General features: G+C 37.0%; 2 protein-coding genes across 4 annotated transcripts; one reads left to right on the top strand and one right to left on the bottom strand.

The window, feature by feature from the left end:
- Positions 1–1,018: 1,018 nt before the first annotated feature.
- LOC110782134 (helicase-like transcription factor CHR28) lies at positions 1,019–17,054 on the top strand. 3 transcript variants are annotated; one of them, XM_021986237.2, is made up of 13 exons: positions 1,019–1,492; positions 1,901–2,056; positions 2,144–2,366; positions 2,450–2,581; positions 2,654–2,952; positions 4,928–4,999; positions 5,197–5,274; positions 5,504–6,509; positions 8,242–8,372; positions 9,349–9,570; positions 11,834–12,385; positions 14,521–14,730; positions 16,504–17,054. In XM_021986237.2, exons 2-13 carry the CDS (start codon positions 1,946–1,948, stop codon positions 16,618–16,620), a joined length of 3,153 nt encoding a protein of 1,050 aa, XP_021841929.1. In that variant the 5' UTR covers positions 1,019–1,492; positions 1,901–1,945; the 3' UTR covers positions 16,621–17,054. The 3 variants fall into 3 exon arrangements, with proteins under 3 accessions (XP_021841929.1, XP_021841928.1, XP_021841927.1); XM_021986236.2 differs by having other exon boundaries at positions 1,879–2,056; positions 2,450–2,952; XM_021986235.2 differs by having other exon boundaries at positions 1,020–1,492; positions 2,450–2,952.
- A 2,194-nt stretch (positions 17,055–19,248) lies between these two features.
- On the bottom strand, positions 19,249–21,351 carry LOC110782135 (protein ASPARTIC PROTEASE IN GUARD CELL 2). The gene has a single exon (XM_021986238.2). The coding sequence runs from the start codon at positions 21,156–21,158 to the stop codon at positions 19,497–19,499; it is 1,662 nt and encodes a 553-aa protein (XP_021841930.1). The 5' UTR covers positions 21,159–21,351; the 3' UTR covers positions 19,249–19,496.
- Positions 21,352–23,321: the final 1,970 nt, after the last annotated feature.

Below are 23,321 nucleotides of genomic sequence, written 5' to 3'. Positions count from 1 at the left end.
CATACAACGAACCAATCATAGATGACAATTACAATGTCATGTTTTGCTGGGCTTGATGGATTTTGAGTGCTTTTGAGCGAGTAACAACACAACATTTATAAAGACATACAAGAGAAGATTACCAAGTATCAATAAAGCACGGGGAAACGAATGGTGAAAAGTAAAATTCATTCATTAGTTATCCATCATAGATGTTTATTTTGAATTACATAAAACTATCGGTGACCATTTGATCGATAACAAAAACATAATCTATCTAAAGCCTACAAATCTTCCCCTTTAGTTCACAAAACGTTTCCCATTGTGTGAAACACATAGGCATTAAGAAATTTCATGTGTGTGTAAGAAAAACAATCATTGCTATGTATTTTTATGGCGAATGAGAGAAAATGGAGGATTATTTAATGAAAAAGTTTATGAAAAGTGGATTTGGGATGGTTGGTTGGGTAAAAGTAAACTTTGTGTAACAAAAAAATCATGCTTTGTTTTATTGCTCTTTAGCACAATTCTGATAAAGTGGAAAAAATGTATGGCTAAAAATAGAAAGAAAAACGTTTATGAGAACGTCCAAAGAGGAAAACAAGAAACATTGTGTGGAACGGAGGGAGTGTTAGAAAAGTCTTACTTCGTATAAAACATTAGAGAAGCAGAATACAAGTAAAACAAATGTTAGATTATACGGAGTAACTGTTATGATGATACGAAGTATATGATGAGTTGAGGTGACACGTGCTTATAAATAGCATAAATGATGTATTTGTATAGTTGTCATGTTATGCAACACTTGTTTTAATCGTGTGTATAAGTATAATTGTATAAATATTTAACACATCTTATATTCAGAGTATAAACAAAAATGTTATTTTTCCTCAATCTCAAATCCTCAATTTTTGTGCCTTTCATCTTCTTCTATAACTTTTTTAAACAATAACTTCCCTATAATTTCAAACATTATTTACTTGTGCAAAGTTATATATCCCGACCATTAACTCGGACACATTCTACTCTGTAATCTGTAGTAGTTACCTAAATGGGATTAGAATTTGAATTTCAAAGGGCAAACTGAAAACCCCCAAGAGTGATGTCATCAAAAGCATGGGTTGCTCTCTCCGAATTTAGCGCAAAAACCAGAAGTAGCAGTAGGTTAACAAAGCCAATCCTGTACTCCAATTCACTTCTTTTTCTTCTTTTTCCAGTTTTCTCAAACACAGGATCTTTGCTTTTGCCCTTTGGAGGAGAGAGAAAATCCAAGCACTCGTACAACTGAAGAAACTCATTCTTCTTCCAAATTCAACTTACATCACTCCCCCAACTTCCTAAGGGCAAATTCTCTCTCCTCTTTTCAAATCCCTAATTACTTCATCATAAATCCCTAATTACACCATCATAAAATCCCCAATTTGCCGCCATTTCATCAAATCCTTTTAACTTTCACTATTCAGATTACTGGGAATTTCGTTAATTGCAACACCAATTAGACCTAGATTTTCAGGTGAACCCCCCTTTCTTTACTCGTATTTTGATTTATATCCGTTGCGCTTTTTTATAACTGCCACATTTTCAGAGTTTCCCTAATTTTTGATTCATGCAATGCTCAATGATTATGATTATGGGGATTTGGGTAGGGTTTATTTGTGTTTAATTATGTGATTATGTTGTTTATTAGTGATTTTCTTGTGGAAGTTTGGATTTTTATGCTTTATACTGTGAAATATTCAATATGCAGTATCCAGCCGGGGCATGCAAGAAGGTATGAGTTGTTGTATTGGGTTAATCAAGGGGTTTTATAGTGTTTGTGACTTATGAGCGTCTAATTTGAATGTTAATTTCGTATACTCTTGTTTTGATCTGCTTTATTCAATTCTTGTATATTGAAAGATCTTCGTCTTTCCGTGCGAAGACGCTGCTCCTTTGCAGAACGATATTGTGTCAATGAGATTATTAGATGCCTGACAATGAGGACAATCAACGGGGAATTGTAGAATCTACTCGGCGGTTTTATTCTCTCTTTAGTGGATGGATTTGCAGCTTAACTTTTAGGCAGCTTGCTGGTTTGGTGAGTTTGGATCATTGGTGAACTTTATGGTGTCCTGTTCCCGCTTTCCACTATTGTTTATGTTCCGTGATCTGTATGACACTGCAGGTTAAATCTTCTTCTAGCTCCTCGTATTATAACTCGTCTGAGGAGAAAGGAAGTAATAGACTGAATTTCTTGAATAGAATGGAGACAATTGATATTTCATCATCAGAAAGCGAGTATGACTTATCCTCAGACGGAGAAGTTACTGCTGTGGAAGATCCTCTGCCTAAACCCCCAAATACTACTAGTAAGAGGGTGCTACCCGAAAGTTGGATGAGAGAAAAGGGTCAGCACTCAACTCTCAAGACCTCAGTGTTCAATTTGCTTGTCAATTTTTGTGTTGTTTCCCAATATTACTTTGTCTTGTAGGTCCACCGAAGCCGTCTTCTAGCAGGGGAACATATTCACGTGCTGGCTATAATTTTCAGGCTGAATCCGGTCCTAGCACTAGCTATGGCACTGGCAGTCAAGCCCTCAACTCACGCATTGCTGCAGGAAATGGTAGTAGTTTTCAGTCAAGAAAGAACGACGAAAAGTTTAACAGGAATAATTCCTCATATGCCCGTGATGCAGATTATGAGCAACATTCGAATAAGAGGGTCCTCCCATCTTACACGCAATCTTTTGGGACAAGGACTAATCAAAGCAAATCTTGGGATACTTTAGGCAGCAATAAAGGGTATTTAGGAGACGAAAGACCTGGTTATATGCATGATAATAACCACCCTCGCATTCTTCCTCATAGTTTTGCACGTGGAAGACCTGGTTCCTCATCAGATCATACCAGTACAAGTGACCTTTACCAAAATGTGACTTTCGGTGAAGATAGGGTTTTAGGAGACGAAAGACTAATCTACCAAGCAGCACTACAGGTATCCATCTCTACATGGTATTTTTTCTCACATACTCATGCTATCGACCATAGAAAGTGCCTCATAAAATGATGCTCTTTATACTCTTTGGGGTGGTTAGGCACTTAGGCTTGTCCTCCTGTAGTTCTTTTGTATAGTAGTAAATGTAATCAAGTAAGCAACTACTGCAGTTAACTTTTTTTCTGCATGAGCTGTCAACAATGTTACTTAATTCATACACTAACTAGGGGTGTTTTCACTTCATTTTCGGCGGTGTTTGTACTGAGTGTTTACAGTTATCTTTTTACTATACTTGTGGGAGCTGAAGTTTACCAGAATCTCTTGGCACAAAGTTTATTATAATTTAATTTTAAAAGTTTGCTTATATGTCGCTCTTAGATGACACACTATGTTCGTGAAATATATGTAAAATATGAGACTTTACTAATATATGGCTAAAGCATTTATTTCTTGTTACTCATCAATTGATCTTTGATGAAGCAACTTCAAAATTATGAATTGTAATTTCATAAATATAATAATGTAGAACTGTTGCTGCATTATTATTAACTACTTATGTTTCTTTTTGATAGTACGCGTATTTAGGAGAGTAGAAGAGAGGGTGTGGGTAGTGGGACAGGTGTAAGGAAAAATAGAAAATAGAATGTTTTAATTAGGGGTTATGGTTGTGTAAGAAAAAGTAAGAAAAATAGTAATGTAAATGGGGTTTGTGCAAGGAAAACTAAGAAAGAAAATGTTGTTAGGTGGGGTTTTTATAATAAAAAAAAGTAGGAAAGAGTGTTACATATTGGGTAAGACGGGATAAAAACTTTGAAATTTGTAAACTGTAATGCCGGTCTAGTGGAAAATCTCTAAAGCAGAGAGGGAGACAGGATGGGTTACTTTCTATTTTTTGGGTGTGAGGGTGCAGAGAATTTTCAACATACATTGGTATTGCAGTTACAACATCGAGTAGATGCTGAGATGTCTCGTGTATTCCCCAAAACTGAAGGTGTTGGGTTTACCACGACAACGATGCTTGCCTGACCAGTCCTGTTGATGACCTTGATGTGGGCAGTTGGCCTCTGATGATGCTTTGACATTTACTTGCCTTTTAGTTGGCGATTCTTTGATAACTCTGTTTTTCCTTGCCATCACGAGTTGTAGGGTTTTACTAGACTAAGTTTAGGTGTGGGATTGTGAAAGGCTTATTGGAAGTTTTATGTCAGCATTTAGTTAGGGATGGTTAGTGAAGCTCAAGGGAAGGCATTATATTTTCCATCAGGGCATGCTTTCCATATTTTCATCATTTTACCGAGGTTTTGTAGTTCCATTTTGATCTTACAAACTGTGTTTATTTCTCACTTAACCTTGGTTGTACAGTGTGGTAATTGAATATGCATTAAGGCCCTGTTCACCTTATTTTCACTTATTTCAGGAAAAATAAGTTCAGATAAGTTCAGTTAAGTTCAGATGATAAGTTCAGGAAAAATATGGGTTGGCCAAATACAATTTATAACTAAAATAAGTTTTGATAAGTTATAATAAGTTCAGATAAGTTCAGTTAAATTCAGATAAGTTCAGATAAGATAAGTTCAGGAAAAATAAGTGGAAATCAGGTGAATAGAACGCAGTCTTAAGTGGATCTAATAATTTGGAAAAGTTGCTGGTTTGTTATGTTGTTAATTAATCTGCATTTTATACTAATTAAAACTTGCTTTCTATATGGTTGATTGTTTTCTCCGACATTTTTTTTGGATGATTTAATTAAATTTTATTTTTGAATTGCGATTTTTTGAATTGTGTATGTGTCTTTAAATTTATTCTCGGGCCTTTACACTTCATCCAGGTTATATCGTATATATGTTAGATAAAGGTCATTGTAGTGAATATTATCTGCTTTAGGGTTCTGTCTTGCATCACTCAATGTTATCTATTTTGGTAATTCTTGCATCAGTTGAATCTGTTTCTTATTGTTGTTTGCAATTGTATGCAGGAAATTAGCCAGCCAAATGCTGAACTTGATCTTCCTCCCGGCCTCTTAACTGTCTCCCTTTTGAGACACCAGGTATGTTTCTGTTCATCTTATAGCCAAAACCCATAAGACTACAAACATAGTTGTGATCATTCGTAGTAACTTTTAAGGATCTCTGAACTTTTAGAACATTTAGTAATGTTTTCAATCCTGATGCTTGGCCCTCTCTAATGTAATTTGTTGCACTAAAAAAGCTATCTGGCATAAATATATTTGTGTGTTGTTAACAGAAAATTGCACTGTCATGGATGGTTGAGAAGGAGTCAAGAACTATGCATTGTTTGGGTGGCATTCTTGCAGACGACCAGGTGTGTCTCTGGCCATTTGCTGTCATGCTTGCTTTTATATTAACATTTGATGCAAAATGCATATGTTTATGTAGTGCTTTTGTGTGCATGTTTTATTAATATTTCCTCCCTGTGTGATTTGGAATTTGGATTGTACTTGGAGCTACTTATGGCCAATTTTTCTTTAGGGTACTTTTGTTTAAATTATGTCTATATAGGGTTTAACATGTTAATTTTATGAGAATTTCAGGGACTAGGTAAGACTATTTCAACTATCGCCCTGATATTGAAACAGTGGCCCCAACAGATGAAGTCGCAGTCAGATAAGAATAACAATCACAACGCTGAAGCTTTAAACTTGGATGATGATGAAGATGACAACATAGGAAATAAAATAGAGGATCCTATTGGGAAACGTAAATTAGAAGAGGTTTCTAATAATATACCTGAAACATTTGATTTGGATGGCGATGATGATGACAATGGAAGTGCCGCTACTGAAACTGTCAATAAAGTGGAGAATGTTGATGGTTCAAAATCTAAATCAGGGTCAAGTTCTTCAAACCAGCCAATTCAGAAGAATAGACCACCTGCTGGTACACTGATTGTGTGTCCAGCTACAGTTCTGAGGCAGTGGGCTAGAGAATTGCATGAAAAAGTTGCTAAGAAAGCAAATCTTTCTGTTTTGGTGTACCATGGGGGTACTAGGACAAAGGATCCTGCTAAGCTGGCCAAGGTTGATGTGGTCCTTACCACTTATGCTATAGTTAGTAACGAGGTTCCTAAACAACCCTTAGTTGACGAGGATGATGGTGAGCAAAAACCTGGGGAAAGACACGGTTTATCTTCCGACTTTTCTGGTATTAAGAAGCGGAAACAACCATCCACCAGTAAAAAAGGGAAGAAAGGCAAGAAAGTAGCTGATGGCTCATTGTGTGCTCAGGCTGGTCCGCTTGCCAGAGTTAGTTGGTTTAGGGTGGTGCTAGATGAAGCACAAACCATTAAAAACCATAGAACACTAACAGCTAGAGCCTGTTGCGGATTAAGAGCTAAAAGAAGGTGGTGTTTATCTGGAACCCCCATACAAAATTCAATTGATGAAATGTACAGCTACTTCAGGTTTCTCCGACATCACTTTTATTCTAGTTACAAAAACTTTTATGATGGAATAAAAAACCCAATTTCTAGAGATCCAACTATAGGCTACAAGAAGCTTCAAGCAGTACTGAGGACTTTATTGTTGCGGCGTACAAAAGGTAATCTTCTTTTATAATTGTTGCCATCTATTATGAACATTAGTCTCCTAGAGTTACATGTTGTGTCTGTTAGCTGTCTGCATCTTGTGACCAGTGATTTGCTTGTTTTCTGCATCCTTTATTAGAATAGCTTTTAGATAGTGTATAAGACAGATGATTTTTGTATTGTGGATGATCAATTATTTAGATGTGGAGAATGTTATTATTTCTCCACACGTAGAGAGGGAGGCGTAGAGGAGCTTAGGATTTGAACTGCGATAATTTCTCATGTGGGAGAAAGTAACTACAATATAATGAGATTATTCAGAAAATATATTTTCAGTTCTTATCAAAAAAGAAGAAGAAAAGACAGTAGAATAGTCCTAAGTAGGGCTGCAAATGAGCCGATACGTTCGCGAACAACTCGCGAACAAGCTCGGTTAAAACTCGGTCAAAGCTCGTTTATTAAGTAATGAACGAGCTTGAACAAAATTCCTAGGCTCGATAAGTAAACAAGCTAAGCTCGAACAACATCACGTTCAGCTCGTTAATGTTCACGAGCACTCGTTTATAGCTCATTAATTACTCGTTTATAAGCTCGTTTATGAGCCCGTTTATGACTCGTTCAAGCTCGAAAAGATGATTTTATTATGAAATAAAATATAAGTTTTCTTAATAATTATTACCCTTAAATATCAACAAATATATTATTTGAAGAAAGTGAACAAATCATATAGTATAATATCCCCTAATCCCGTACAATATTTCATTCAAAATCATATATTTTGTCAATTTTCTCCATGATTATATAATTTACCCCAATTTGAGGATTTGATTGATCGATCAATTCCCAACTTTCAGATGAAGAATTTCTTGCCTCTCCTTGTTTCCAATTTCATTCCATTATTATTGCTTCCCTTCAAATTTCAATGCGTAGTATAAATGCACCTTCAAATTCATTACCCTCCCTCAAGCAAAACCAGAGATTTGTTTTAAGGGCAAGACAATTGGTTGCTTGGTTGTTTATTTTACTTCAGTTTGAACTCTTAGTGTATTGTTTTTGAGTCTTGACCCTTATAACGAGTAGCTAATTATAAATATTCCTTTAATTTGGTAATTGTTTGCATGCTCTATAAAAATAAAAATTGCAAGTTAATTTTTTCAAAGCTCGTTTATTAAGCTCGAGCTCAAACTTGAGCTCGAGCTCGAGCTAAACGAGCGAGCTCGAGCCGAACTCGAGAAAGTAAGAAGCTTAACGAACAAAGCTCGAACAACAAATTGCATAGCTCGGTAAAGCTCGAGTCAAGCTCGAACATTTAAAATCCTTATCAAGCTTGGCTCGAACAAGGTAAAACTCGGCTCGATTCGGCTCATTTGCAGCCCTAGTCCTAAGTTCTAACAGTAAAATCAATCAGAAGAAAATATGGTTTAAACTGATTGGTTGAAATGTTTGATTCCATAAATTTCTGGGCTTCTCGGCAGTTGGAAGATTTCTTAATATCTTCACTGTATTGCATATTTGCATGTAGCCTATACCAGTTTTAGATCTGTAAAAGCGTTGGATTTTATTCCATAGGTGGCGAATCCTACTTTTTATTAGACAACATTTCCTCCCCTTATATCTGCACTCTTAGAGTTGTGGTGCGTGATGGAGTTTGTGAAACGTTTTTCTTTAGTTTCATATAATTGATTTTGTGAGCTATGGTTTCTGTTGTAAACAATCATTTCTGAGTATGATAGTGACCTAATACAGAGACATTACTTGACGGAGAACCTATTATAAACTTACCTCCGAAGTTCATAACTATGAAGGCTGTGACCTTCACGATTGAGGAGCGATCCTTTTATGCTCAACTGGAAGCTGAATCACGTTCACAATTTAAGGTGTTATTCTTTCCTTATATCTTACTTGTATGTTTCACTGCTTTGTAGTTGTACTCTTTCTGTGACGCAAGCGCTTTTGGATAATCATGGGCTGTTGGCCTGTTTCTATTTGAACACCTTTGTTAATACCTTTATCTATTCTATGACTGGATTACTGGAATCAATATTAAACTGTGCGGCATCCTTAATCAGTACAAATGGCACAATGTTGTTTTGTTTCCTTTTAGCTTATTATTTTGTGTGACCCACCAGCAACACCTGGTGTATTGCTTAAGTGATTATTGAAGGGGAAAAGAAGGTAAAAATAATAATTCAAGGAGATACTTATTTCAAATTAGGTCTATCATATATTAATCAGGCAGAACCATGTTTGCTGCATCATCACAATTATTTCATGCCAGTAAATTCCGTTTAAGTTGAGTCACTAGTTGGTGTACACTGGAGTATACTTTATCATGATTGATTAAAATCATATACTCGTAGATTGCTTAATGTGCAGGACGTGCAATTTTTTTTAATTGCTTTGAACTGAAACTCTTTAAAAGCACAAGTACTTTTTATTTGAAAAAATAGTCTTACATTCAGTTCTAAGAAGTTGCCTTCATGCTCTGTCCAATATGATAGCTGGAGTTACAGTGCTATAAGAAACTAGTAATATTTGCACTAAATATAACCCCCTTTTGGAGCTAATCGTGGAGAAATATAAGAAATATATTCTTTCTGTTTGATAGGCAATACAAAATGGTAATAAAAAGCTCTGCGATGCTGTCAACCTTATATGTAATGATGGTTTGGGCAGAAAAAATGATGCTTTTAAAGATTTACAATACACCCAGACAAAAACTCTTACAGATGAGAAACTCCAGCCCTTAATCTGTAGACTCATGTGTCATCTTGTTCGTGGATGAAATCTGCTCCTTTTTGATATTGCATAGATGTATTGTCTGGTCTCTGAAATAAATCATTTGTCTTGTAGGCTTATGCTGCTGCTGGCACAGTTAATCAGAACTATGCCAACATTCTGTTGATGATATTGCGTCTCCGTCAGGCTTGTGATCACCCACTTCTTGTCAAAGGATTTAATTCAGACTCTGGTAAAAGAACAAATCTGGATAAGGCTAAGCAACTTCCTAGGCATGTATTGATGGGATTATTGGATCATTTGGAAGCAGCCTCTTCAATTTGTCAACTTTGCACTGTATGTACTTTCTAGTGTCATTTCAATTCCTTCAACGTCTTTCCCTTTTGAATTCGCTGTCAAGTCCTTTTTTTCCGAGGGTAGAGAGGGTGGTCTGACATTTGGCTCCTAATCCTTTCCCGAATTTGTAGTGCCTTATTTCAAATTATTTATAATTTTTAACTCCAGTCTTAGTTTTTAAAGGCGCGAGGCTCACCTAGGAGCAAAAGTCTCTGGAGCCTAGGTGCAAGGCGCACAATTTTTGTGGTATTTATTTTATGTTAAAAAATCAAAACAGTATTACTTGCTGTCACAAAGGGGTAAAATAGTACTTATAATAAAATCAAAAGCCGTTTTGAGAAGAAAAAACCCCCAGAAAGGGGACTAAGGACGGTTTAGGTAACTTTGTAGTCATCAGCTTTATGTGGATTAAGTTGGTTCAAGCGCGTTTATCAATGATGTGCTTGTTACCTGAAAAAGAAATAGGTTTGTTAGCTAAGGTGTGGAAATGGTTCCATTGGCAACTCTTTTGTTCATTTGGAAAGAAACCAATAGATTATTGAATGTATTGCTTCCACTTGTCAAGGTTTGATGTTCAAATATGTGGGGCTCTTGGTAGCTAGAGGGAATTTTTAGCTTCTGTGCACCACTTTGTCTTGTTTTAGCACCGGTTTACTTTTTGACTTTGTAGACAAAGATAGCTCAAGGGCATGCACTTTCCCCTTTAGCTTCGTTTTGAATACGGGTAAACCCTTTTATTACTAATTAATAAACTGATTTTGGCTGATTAATTTATTTTTTTACTGAATACCCCATAAAGATTTTTTACGGTGTCAACAGAAATCAAGGAAAAGAGGAGAAAAAGTGTGCAACTTGTTATTTTTTTCTTTTTGAATCGATAAGAGAATGTGCCTGTGAAAGAAGGCGGATTTGAGTGGTTCCAACAAATGCGGCAAGGGAGGGTAGAAAGCGAAAGAACATTTACTAAATAAGGAATCAAACAAGAATTAGAAGAATTTTATGGAACAAGCTTAAATGGAAAGAGTGAAGGACTCTATTGAGGAAGTATTATTTTGTTAAGATAAAGAGGACAAGACCTTAGTGGTAGAGATACCGTCATTATGTGCCGTCACCAACTTACAGCTTTAAAGCATCCTCAGTCATTTCACTCATTTTTTCCTGCCGAAATCTGACAATTTAACCCACATGGTCTATATGAAAGAAGTATATAATTAACCTTAGACACTTTGTACCCTTTTTGAGTTCGGCAAGGAATGCCACAATGTGGCACTCACAGCCTCACAGGCGGTGTTTTGTTATGTCTGCATCATTTTATATTAAATGGAAACTTTACTTTTGTCCTTTACAAAGTCAATGACCTCATGCAGCTGGTTTCTGTTAGTGTTGTATGCCTGAAAGGTGTGAAACAACTCAGCACTAACCGTGTGCTGTCCTTCATTCTTTTCTGAATTATGAGTCTCTTCTGGAGGTGTCGTGAGTGTTGTTTCCAATGTGAACTTCGAGGCTTTGTGTAGTCAACGATTTGTGGGTTTTTGGTGGATGAACTATGGCCAACAGTGGAGGAAGTCAGTACTTGCTATTTATTGGTGTATTGGCTAATTTTAGAATCTTGTGAGCCAGCAATGTCTTCATGGGATGCCTTTGGTTGTGGCAATTGATTTCTGTCACTTGCATTTTTCAAACTTTTCCCACCCAGAGTGCACCATTCTGTGTTTCTTTAAATTTGCTTCTTGTTTTGGTTCCTTCTTATTGACTGTGAGGACCTTTCTAGTCTCCTAATACTTTCTTCTGTCTGCCTTTTTGCCCCCCTCAATTAAAGAATAATATGTACAAGGAATGAATGGCAATAAATAAACTGGTTTAACATGTTGCCTTGAATGGGGAATGGAGTGAGAGTTCTTAAAGCTTTTGCTGGTAGATCCAAACTAGACCATCACTTGTTGCCTATTTCATCTTTCCTTGCACCCCTTCCTTTTATTCCTGTGATGTAAGTCCATTCTATTTCCCACTTGTCCTCACTGGGAGCCGTTAGGCTGTTGGAAACAACTGAGATGTAAATTCAGCCATGTAAGTTACCCGACTATCTGATTTCTGTTGTCTGTATCTGTTGTGCTCTTTTGACACTGCAATTAAGAAATAAAGAGAGACAGGAACAAAGGAAAGAGGAAGCGCGAATGCAATACATATTCTCAACCTTTTTTAAAAGCTTCTGTAGATCTACAATGAGGAGTAGTTATTTTTGTGTTCACTGATGTTTTTGCAGGACCCAGCTGAGGATGCTGTCGTGACCATGTGTGGGCATGTTTTCTGCTACCAATGTGTGGCAGACTATCTCACTGGCGATGATAACGTGTGCCCTGCTCGTAGATGCAAAGAACAACTAAGTGATGATGTTCTCTTCTCAGAGGCTACTCTAATAAGTTGTGTTTCTGGTGACGAAGGCAAAATTTCGAATGATAATGGTGGTGCCAAGAGTTCATCAATTCTCAGTAATGAGTACAGCTCCTCTAAAATTAAGGCAGCATTAGAGATTCTTTTTTCCCATTGCGAAATTAACAGTAAATGTATAAAGGTTGACGAGGTGGGGGACTCAAATAAAGAGAATTCTATGCCTGCGCAAGTGAGAACTGAGAAAGTAGAGGATTCACCCCCTCAAGGACCAATAAAAACCATTATTTTCTCTCAGTGGACTCGTATGCTGGATTTGTTCGAGTATTCTTTAAATCTGTATTGCCTCCAGTATCGGAGGCTTGATGGTAGTATGTCTCTCGCTGCAAGGGACCGGGCTGTCAGAGAGTTCAATTCTGATCCCGAGGTTTGCTTTCTTCCATTTTGCAATCTTTAAATACTTCTTAGTTGAGTTAGTTACTCTCAATGAGTTATTTTATGTGATAAGAGAAAATTAGTAGCTTCTCTCTTTCTTTTTTGGAGTTTGCTTGCCTTCCCTGACACCCAATTCCAGTTGGTTCTTGTTCTGAGCTGATGACAGTATTCTAAGAGTTATCGAATATGGAAAAAAGTGTTATTTTGTGGTTTGGTTATCTGCAAGAGCTGTTGGATTAGCGCCCCCAAGTCGAATTGATCTGATACAAGATCAGCAACTTTTGTTGTTTTATTTAATATGTTTAAAAAAGGTCTTTCCTCCATATTGTCTTCATAATTTCCTCTTTAATTCATGGCTTCACATGGAAATAATGCGCACTTAATGCTTTGTACAGACGGTTTCGTGATTTTATGCTTCAATCAGTATGAAGAGTGAGTGTGTTGACAATCTTGAGATGTTCTAGCGTAAATATGAAGAGTGAGTGTGTTGCAAACTTGCAGTGTGACATGTAGGGAAGATGCTGTAAGAAGTTTCTTAAAATGAGAAGGATAGATGTGCACTTTCTTTTAATTGAATGTGCATATTTTAAGAACCTTTTTTTTTATTCAAAAACTATGCTTCTTCAGTTCAAAATATATGCACATAATTTTTCTTCCTTATATATCGCGTCAAGTATAAATGGTAAACGTTCTGTTGTTGCAAGGGAAATGTTGCTTGTATCCGACTCCCTTTAGCTCAAGGAACTCTAGGGTGCACAAAAGGGCGCATTCTCTGCAGTAAAACCTATCTGTTTACCCCTTCTTAAATAAGACTGTTTTAAGTGCCCGATGAGAAGAGTCTACTTTTTCAACCAGCCCAAATTCCTACGTGGACTGGTTAAATAACAAATTGGCCTTCTGCTTTATATTAAAAAATATATGGTATTTAGTGGCGGTGCCAAGAATTTCCTGTTACGGGTTCTGAAAAGACGATTAAGTTGATTGATATCAATAAATATAATAAAATCAAATATCTTTGTCATAATTCATTCCCACAACCATGATATGGGGTGCCAATGTGCCATTAATGATTTTATTTTTTTTGTAATTACCCTCTTTTTTAATAATGTAAAAAGTCACGAAAATTACCTAACAAAAATTAAAGAAAAGGAAAAAAAAAACTAACTGCTTAGGGCATGTTTGGTATAAATCTAGGAAAGGAAATGGAAAGGAAATAAATAGAAGGGGAAAAGTAATATTAACTATTAATTACCATTATTAGTTGTTTGGTATACCTTGTAACAATTGGGGATTGAGGGTAACAATTTTGTTACCATAGGGTCTGTAGAGGTAACAAATAGTGGTAATGGTTACCGTTAAGAAATGGATTTTGTTATACCAAACATCAGCTAATGGAAATAGTCAAGTGATTCCATTTCGATCTATTAAAAACTGTATACCAAACATGCTCTTAGATTGTACAAAAATGCATAAACAAATCCAAAAACAAAAGTTAACATAGCATGCAGGAGCATCAACAATACACACATATGTAAAAGGAGCTGTAAAACTTTAAAAATTAGAGAAAAACAACTGTTTGGCTATAGCTTCGATCCCGCATCCATATCTGAGTACAAAACTTATGTACAGAGTTCAGACCACTGAGCCATTTCTATTCACCTTTATATCTATTGCATGCAACTGTTTATATATTTTACTTTCGCTTCTTTAATTGCAGATTTCCAAAATCCAGTTGAACCCACTTTACCGATCTTGGTATTGCCACTGATGATATTCCCTTGATAAGAATAATGGTTTTTGTGTCTGCAGCTGTACTTATTTGTTTAACTTCCCAAGGATATATTTATCTGTAGAGTATACGCACATGTCAGAGTATAAGACTGCTTATCACATCTGATTTGATAAGAATAGAGCACTGTTTAAATTTCCTTTTGGAATCTATATGGTGCATGCAGTATTGTTCATTTGTTTTTCATCACAGATAGCGCTGTTTTGTACATTCAATGAGATTCATTGTGTACTGTTTATAATCTTAGTTCTTAATTTTAGCTTTTGAGGTAATTTTCCTTGCCTTGCTCTTGTGATTTGCTGGTGATGGTAAATCTGATTTCATGGTCTTCCTTGCAGGTCACTGTCATGCTGATGTCTCTAAAAGCCGGAAACCTTGGGTTGAACATGGTTGCAGCTTGCCATGTTATCCTTTTGGATCTTTGGTGGAACCCAAGTACAGAAGACCAAGCAATTGATCGAGCACATCGTATTGGCCAAACTCGGCCTGTTACAGTGTCAAGGATTACAATCAAAGACACTGTTGAAGATCGTATCTTGGCTCTCCAGGTATCGCATCCGCATTCAGTTCTCTATTCCATGTTTCACCTTTTGCATTTTTAGGTGTTTACTGCCGCTTTAGTGGCTATAATGAATTGTGCTCACTGACTTTTCTTTTAGCATGAAAATGGAAACGGAAATAATCATGGAAATTTGTAATTTTAAGAAAATGTTGGATTTATGGAAAAGCTAATAAAATTATTAACTATTTTTATTTTAATACTTTTACATGGTTTTCGAAAAATTTTACTCCTTCCGTTCTTTAATATTAGATCCTTTTGGAATCTAAGACAATCCAATATAAGTACATTTGTCACATGAATCTAACCCATGTGGGTAGGAGAGAGAAATAATTAAGGGGCTTATTGGGGATAAAGGTATACTTGGGAGTAAAGAAGTGAGCTAAAGTACGGAGGGAGTAATTATTTTGCGAATTTATATTATAAGAAAATAAGCTTCTTGCTTTCAGTTCTAAAAACACCTTTAGTCTAATCTCCAAAGAGATCAAAAGCTTATATTCATGGCTGTTTCTCCTCGGGGTGCCCCATTTTGTAAACCTAGGGTGTTTTCATGGAGACACTTCAGATCTGAACTGAACGCATGAAAGATGGAGAGATAGGTTTACCGCATGAAAAGTTGCACAGCTAAGCATGAAAGTGCTCAGAATTGTTTTGTTGGTTTTTCTTTTTTATTGTTTTTGGGGTCTGCAACGTTTATTAGCCATATCTTGAAGCCTTTCTTAATTGGCCGGAACAGCATAATCGGTTTGTTTCCTTTTTGTACTTGTGGTATACATCCTGCCGGAAACGTTCTTGATATGACGAACCTCTATCCCCTTGGGAGTTTCTGTGGTTCATTTTCTTGTAGAGGAGGGGAAGTCCATACTTTGGTGTTTATTTGGTCATTGAAGGAATAGATTCTTTGAGGTTGTTGCTTTTAACAGAACTTCAGAGATTAATATCCATGCCATTTTAGATGGGTAATACATATGATTCAGAATGTGGAAGGGAGTGAGTTTCAGAATGTGACTTTAAGACGGGGATTATAAACGACAGGTTATTCCCTCAAGGTGGTTCTGTAATCCGCAATACTGCATTTCACTCTGTAATAGTTTATATAAAAGGTTAGGTTATTACAATTTAACTTATTTTACGGAGTAATTAATTTGGCCATTTACATTCTACAATCACTTCCTTAAAGGGCGTTCCAAAGAGGTGTATTGCAAAATTGCAAGTATAAACATAGGAAGTATATATAATTTTTTTCATGCTCCAATGAAATTTCGTAAATATGTTTCATGAAGAGAAACTTGTTGGAAGGGAAAATGAAGAGAACTTGTTTTTCATTGGTTAATGCCTGGTTTTTCCTCTTAGGATAGTATGTAAGTTTCTTGTTGTCAATTGAATGTCTTGTGAAAGTCTTTTTTTTCCCCCCGAAATGTTACAAGTCTTGAACTGCATTTCGGGGGATTATGGAATAACTTGTAGTAATACATTCTGTAGTTGGACTTGACATTTTTTTATTGTGCTCTTGGAATGCATTGGATCTTGCAATTATAGATGGCAATAAAACTAGAAATGTGTTAAATATCAAAATGGTGCAACTATTTTGAAACAAAGGGAGTATGAAACAATTGTTGAATTGGGTTAATTAAGATATAATCTGTTTAGTAAGAACTTAATATTTGTTTTGAGTACTCTTGAGCCAGTATGTGGATTGTTCCACGCTTATTAACCTCCCTTAAACACAAGCTTCCATGTCTGATGAAATGCTGTGGTGCAGGAAGAGAAGAGGAAGATCGTGGCTTCTGCATTTGGTGAAGACCATGTGGCTGGTTCTGGAGCTCGTCTCACCATTGATGATCTCAAATACATATTTCTTGGCAGTCAACCCATTTAACATAATTCAACCCCTCCATGTTTTGTTGGTTGCATGTGTGAATAGTTGGCCCTTTTGGGGGCGGCGGTCTTATGAGCCTTGCACGGCGGTCAATGTCTAGGCGTTTCACTAGCAACTTTAGGTTAGTTTCTTTCATCTTTGGAACATAATTTTTTGATGGCTAGCATACTTTTATGTAAATATTTGAATTTAGTTCTATATAGTGTTAGTTCTAGTCAAATATCTACCAAGTAAATGGATGAGCAGGTTAAGTTGGAGAATGCAGGGTTTTCATGGAGGAAATTCTATGCTCAGATATTGCCATTTATAGGGTATCATTGTAAGCCCTTGACTAATTTATTAATAACCCCTTTTCATGTATCCAAAATGCCAAGAAGTCCTTAACATCCTATGTAAAAAGTATGACTCACTCCTTTTACTTCCAATTTTCTGTATCATCGATTTTAAAGTAGAACATATTTCCTTCGTCTACAAATAAAATCCTCTATACTAGGAAGTTTTCATTGCCTTGTTGTAAGCAATCATTCTTGTTTCTGATATTGTTTATGGATTTCGTCCATAATGAACATACTTCCGAGTCTGCGATCCTATAGGGATGTAAGTTTATGGTAAGTTTATAGGGTTCACGTGGTTTTAGGTCCAATAAGTTTATGTAAGTTTAGATAAGTTGTAATTAAGTCCTATCAGGTCAATAAGTTTCAGTCATGTCATGTAAATCGACTCTCTCATGTTTACTATCTTTATATCAGATCTAATTAGTGGATAGCCAACTTTGTGTTAGTTATTTATTCCCTTTTTGTGTTATTGTTTTGCTCTTTAAAATCGTAGTTTAGCCATCGTACGAAGAAGAAAACAAAACCTTCTTACATACTCCGTATAGAGAAGATAACAAATTAAGTTGCAATTTGGTCTTATTAGGTCGATAAGTTTACTCTCTTGAAATCAGATCTGGCCAGGATTGAGTGTGGGGGATAGCTCAGTTGTTTAGAGCTTTTCTCCCGGTTCTAGATGATCCTAGAATTGATTTTCATTCCGCCATTATGGCTCATTTACACCAGAACAAAAAAAAACTGGCCAGGACTAATAAATTCAACTATGACTAGGTCCAATAAATTTTAATCCGATTCGGTCCTATCCGGATATCCACTTAACCAGTTTCAATAAATTCATATAAATTTAGATAAGTTTAATTCACATAAATTCAAGTACCATCCGGTGAAAAGAACTATTTACTGCGTAAAAAGAAGAGGACAAGATAGAAGTAATGGTTATATGTTGGTGGAGCATACATAAAAACGAACGGCTAATAGTGTAGAAGCAAGTAACATGAAAAACAGAAAAGGGAATTGGAGTTGAGGTTGGGTCGTCTTTTGTGTAAAAATCATTGGAAAAGTCACTGAGTTGTACCTTTGTGCACAGATAATAAAAAGTCTTTGGTTGAAGGGACTCTAATCCAAGTATACAACTGCAGTAAAAGACTGTCGTGACCCTCAAAATACAATCACTCTTGCAAAGTCATGCTTTCCCATTTGTTCACACACGGTCACACCACATTGTGGCTCATTGTCACCTCCACCGCCACCGCGGTAGACTGTGCTCACCGCCACCGCCACCGCAACCGCAGTAGACTGTGCTCACCGCCACCGCCACCACAGTAGTGTGAGGAGTGATTAAAGATGGATGTGGCCGGGATGACCCAAAGCCCGACCCGAGCACGAAAAAGCACGGCCCGACATGGGCACGAAGTCATGGGCCGGGCCCGGGCCTTATTTTTTTTGGAAAAAGCACGACAAGGCACAACACGACAAAGCACACTAAATTTAGTAAAATTAGCCTTAGGCGTGCCGGGCCCGGTCTGACACGAAAGTTAGTGGACTTGGACCGGACATGAGCCAATTTTAAACTTTTTGGCCCGACCCTACCCGGCGTAATATGGACCCGGCCTAGTTAAGCCCATGGCTTGTGAGCTCGGCCCGATATGGTCATCTTTAGATAGATCCCGGGTCATAACTGACATGGACCAGTGCATAAGACCGTATTCTTTAGGTGCACCGTGCATGGCACAACTTTTTTTCTTTCGAAAAAACACCTTGGGATTCTTACAGTTGTCTAAAAGGGTCTCCCTCCCCTTAGTGGCCTCTGCCCTTGCATCCTGGAAAATGGTAATAATTGCAAAGCTTGCATCTTGTTTTGCTTTGACTATCATTAGCTTTCCCCATTTAAATCTTTTATCTTCCCCTCTCTATAAAACATCAAGAATTATTGAAGACCCCACAATTTATACTTTTATGTTCTCTCTATTCTCAACTCAACTACTAGCTAGTTTTCTGTCCCTACTTTTAGTTACCAAAAACTAAACCAAAAATGTTAAATTATCATCCCTTCTTAAACCTATTTAACAAAGTTTAAGCATATATTACTATAGTTTGTTCTTTTACCCTTATTTTTATAGTCCAATTAAGAAAAATCAAAAACACTCACAGAAACATTCAGACCAGAAACTAGAAAAAATAAGAGTAAACCAGGTGAAGAGAACAATGCCAACGAATTCATGATCAAGTGGTTAAAACTGAGAGTTGTGGCTCCTTCGAGATAAGAAAAAAAATTGCTAGCTCACGTGTATACAGATGATCATAAAATTACACGACATATGCTTTTAATTTATCAATTACATTTATGAAAACAATCATAATTTTGACTAGAAAAAGGAGAAATATGTAGGCCAAAATTCAAAAAGGGTAAAAAAAAGCCACTTTACAAATGGGGATCGAGTATTACTACTACTATTATTACTACAGTAATATAATGACAGTATAAAATTTGGTAGTTTAATCAGCTGCTGCCTGTCTGCTGGTTGTTCATAATGTCATAAACATTCAGCAAATATTGGGGCCAAATCCTACAAAACCGTTGGCACCATCAATTGATATCTGAATCCCTTCTTGTTGAATGTTTCCTATGATGGACAGTCCCGACGGCGAAGGGGCGAAAGCGAAGCAGAACGTACCCACCTCGTCTATCGGGATTAAGAAGTTTCGGGCCGGGAGGGTCAGTATTGGCCCGTCCGTAAAATAGAATGATACGGTCGGGACTCGAACTGACCCAAACCCGGCCAGGTTATAACACGTGTCGAATATAGACACCCCCGGGGCTCGGGGTAAGTTGGCGGTTTGGGTCAGGAACGAGTCCCGGAATGCTTGGTAGGCGGAGGTCGGGAGTCGGGTCACGGCTGTGCCCGTGTCCATAACCACTCCCCCGTCTCCTGACCCGGTGAGCCCGAAGATGTTATTAGGGAGCGGGACTCGTACCCCGCCTACACCGAGTCCCGCGAGCCCTATATAGTAGAAGCTTGGGGCCCGGGGGCTGCGGACCAAGTTGATCCAAGCAGCCCCAACCGGCATAGCTTCCCGTCCGAACACTAGTGACCCGGTGGATCCGGACCCCCGGCTCACTAAACAGTAACTAAAAGCCCCACCCGTTTGACCCCCAAGCTGGCCCACAAATGACATGGACCCACTACCTAACCCCAACAAACCCGCCGCACCCACAAACATGCCTTGATTACTATGACCACACCCCATTGCAACGTTCCGTACAACCGTCCCACCAATGGTTAGAGTCTCAAATGCTAGGTTACCCTTTGTGTAGGACCCATCACTGTACATGACCTCATACCGGCACCGACCCGCGTGGCTGCACCCGGAGTTTTGTAGACGGTCGCATACCGAGGACGAGCATGAGACACCCGAATAGGAAGCGGATTGGGCCGGGTTGAAAACAGGGTCGGTTTGTTTGTAACATTGTTTGCAAGGCTGGCATTGGACCCAAACAATATCACTTCCTGAGTCAATTACCACATATTGCTTCCTTGGGGGGCTCCCTACTCCTAATGTAATGAAGTACTCTCCACTTCCTTGATCCATACCCGATACCACTTCCGACCCGAATGACTCCACCACCTTGAAATCATCCACACCACCACCACTACTAGCGTTTGAGAGGCGGTGAAAGAGGCCGGAAACTCGCTTTATGTCGCGTTGTATTCGGAGCGTGAAACGGTGGCGGTGATCATGGTTGCGCCGCCGTCTGCCTGGTTGTGGTAGTTTATTGGTAAGCTTGTCTCTGTGGATAAGATTGAACTTAAGGTTTAAAGTTGGTGTACTTGAGGAAGAGTTTAGTGCCTTTTTATTGTTGTTGTTGTTATTGGATAATGTAATTGTCTTTTGTTCATTAAATTTGGGAATAGGATGATTATCATGATGATTATGATGATAATCATGATCAGGGTCTAAATTGGTAGGATGATGGGGATGAGAATGTGGAGTGTGGGTGAGTTTAAGGGATGTAATTTCTTTGTGGACGTTTAAGTGTTGGAAATTCGGGTAGGATGTTACGTGATTGGTGGTGGTGTGGGTGGCGGCGATAGGCGGTGAAAGGTGGAGTAACACCACCACCACCACCACTAGTGTGGCAGTGGCCACTAGTTGTTGGAGATAAAAAGAGTTGAGAAATGGGAGTGTCCTTTTATGGAGTGTCATTTGCTTTCAAAAGGGTGTGTTTTTTTATGGGGGGTTTAAAAAGTGGGGGGAGTATTATTAGCAAAGTGAAAAAATTATGAGGAATTTGGGTGTGAAGGGAGGGAGGATTTATTGGTATTGGGTTTTGAGATATTGGAATAGTGAAAAGCAAACCAGGAAGGAAATCATTATTGACTTTGATGGACCCTTTCTTTGTTCTGTTAATTTTGTTATGTGATGGGGTCTTATTAGGACAAAGTTGTACTCCATATGTAAAATTTATCACGAAAAAAAAATATTTACATTATAACGAGATAATTTTTAAGCATTTTAAATTAATTTTTACTCTGTTGTACAATGTTTATTGTACACCAGATTTAAATAAGAATTTATGCTCATTAGTACTTTAATATTGGGTTAATTTTGTTATGTGACGATGTCTTATTAGGACAAAGTTGTACACCATATGTAATTTTTTTTACTTTTATTTACTCTTTCCGTTTCAGTTTAGAGTGTCCTTTTTCTTTTTCATATGTCATAATTTAATTTGATCCACTTGTATTTTGACAAGGATTTAGTATTCAAAAAGTCTTGCACAAATCCTATGCATATTAAATTTATTATACATCGGGATGACTTTTACACAATATTTGGTAACTTTGGATATATTTTGATTAATTTTATCACTTTTATGTTATGAAAAAAAAAATTATCTATAAACATTTTAAAGGGTAAAATGATTATATAGTTACCTTTATACATTATTATTGATTTTTGAAGGGATACTTTTTATAAAGAGAAAAAATTTATCACTAAAAAATAAATACTACTCCGTAGTAACTTTTACATTATACCGGATATTTAAATACTTTGAGTTTATTTTAATTCTATTGTACAATATTTATTGTACACCAGTTTAATTAAGAATTTGTACTTTTTTTTTAATTAAGAATTTGTACTTATTGTTATAGTTTATTATTATTTTTTCTTCCCATTACTTTTGTCATGAGGTAAGTAGTGAGGACATGGGAAATTTTTAGTGAGTAGTGAAATCATCTTTTGTCCTTTTTAGGAGGGGAGAGAGGTGTGGTTGGTTTTTAATGATTTATAGGAAATTGTAAAGGAGTACTATTAGTTACGGAGTATAATTGTACGAGATAAGTTTATGTACTCCGTATGAAGATGTTATATTGTTATGTACTCCCTCCGTCCCGGAATACTTGACTTGTTTTCCTTATCGGGCCGTTCCTTAATACTTGACATGTTTCTAAAAATGGAAATATTCTAACAATATTATATTATTTCTCACTCCACCCCTATTAACCCACCTACCCCCTACTCCATACAAAAAATAATTAAAAATTCAACCCCTACTCTCCCCAACCCCACCTCTTTACACATTTCCCACTAACTACATTAAAATAATACCCCACTATCAACTACTACCAAAGTCAATTCAAGTCCCTTAAACTCTGTGCCGGTCAAACCGGGTCGAGTATTCCGAGACGGAGGGAGTATAACACTATAAGACTACGTTTTTACCGAATACGGAGTAATTACTTTTTCTAATCACATAAATAGTTATACTTTCTAAATAACTAGTTATACTTTCTAATTAAATAGTTGCTCTCATCATCATCTAGTTATATATTTTTAATGTTGATATCAACGGAATGGAACTAGGGATGGTACCTCAATCGACCTGTCTACTTTCGTTCTATTAATTACATTTGGTAAATCTTGTGCTCGATACTTCATATATTGATGTATGAGAAAGAAAGTTCTAACGAGCTACGCTTTCCTCACTATATATATATGTACGTAGGTTGATCTGGAAAATACAACACCTTCTAATTTTATGGTCGCCTGACCGAGGTTCAATCCCACCGGTGACACTTTAAAGGCAGGATCCTCTCATAGTCTCATACATCTTCTTTCCTACTTTCAAAGTGTCTGACCTGCTAATCCGACACATGTTAAAATTAAACGAGTGGAGTTCAAACTTACAAATACAGTTCTTACTTTCAGTTATATGTAGACTTTTTGTAGTTTAAGAAGGATATATATAAGTAGGATCTCCCTAGCTAGCTAGGTCATGCTTCTCCTATACAAAAAAGGGTTAAGCATTAGCATTAGATTAGGATTTAAGTAAATGTTTAGAGTGTAATGGAAGATGAAAAGTTA

Source organism: Spinacia oleracea, chromosome 2, assembly GCF_020520425.1.
Source record: "Spinacia oleracea cultivar Varoflay chromosome 2, BTI_SOV_V1, whole genome shotgun sequence".
NCBI lineage: Eukaryota > Viridiplantae > Streptophyta > Magnoliopsida > Caryophyllales > Amaranthaceae > Spinacia > Spinacia oleracea.
The sequence above is the reverse complement of the archived record's forward strand: the minus strand, read 5'-3'. Positions and strand labels throughout refer to the sequence as shown.

Excerpts from the sequence above, each read along its gene's own strand:
- LOC110782134 (XM_021986236.2), top strand. The coding sequence starts at position 1,946 with ATGCCTGACAATGAGGACAATCAACGGGGAATTGTAGAATCTACTCGG. Across the intron at positions 5,275-5,503 it reads GCATTCTTGCAGACGACCAG|GGACTAGGTAAGACTATTTC; the intron begins GTGTGTCTCTGG and ends TGAGAATTTCAG. Across the intron at positions 14,731-16,503 it reads ATCGTATCTTGGCTCTCCAG|GAAGAGAAGAGGAAGATCGT; the intron begins GTATCGCATCCG and ends GCTGTGGTGCAG.
- LOC110782135 (XM_021986238.2), bottom strand. The coding sequence starts at position 21,158 with ATGACACTCCATAAAAGGACACTCCCATTTCTCAACTCTTTTTATCTC.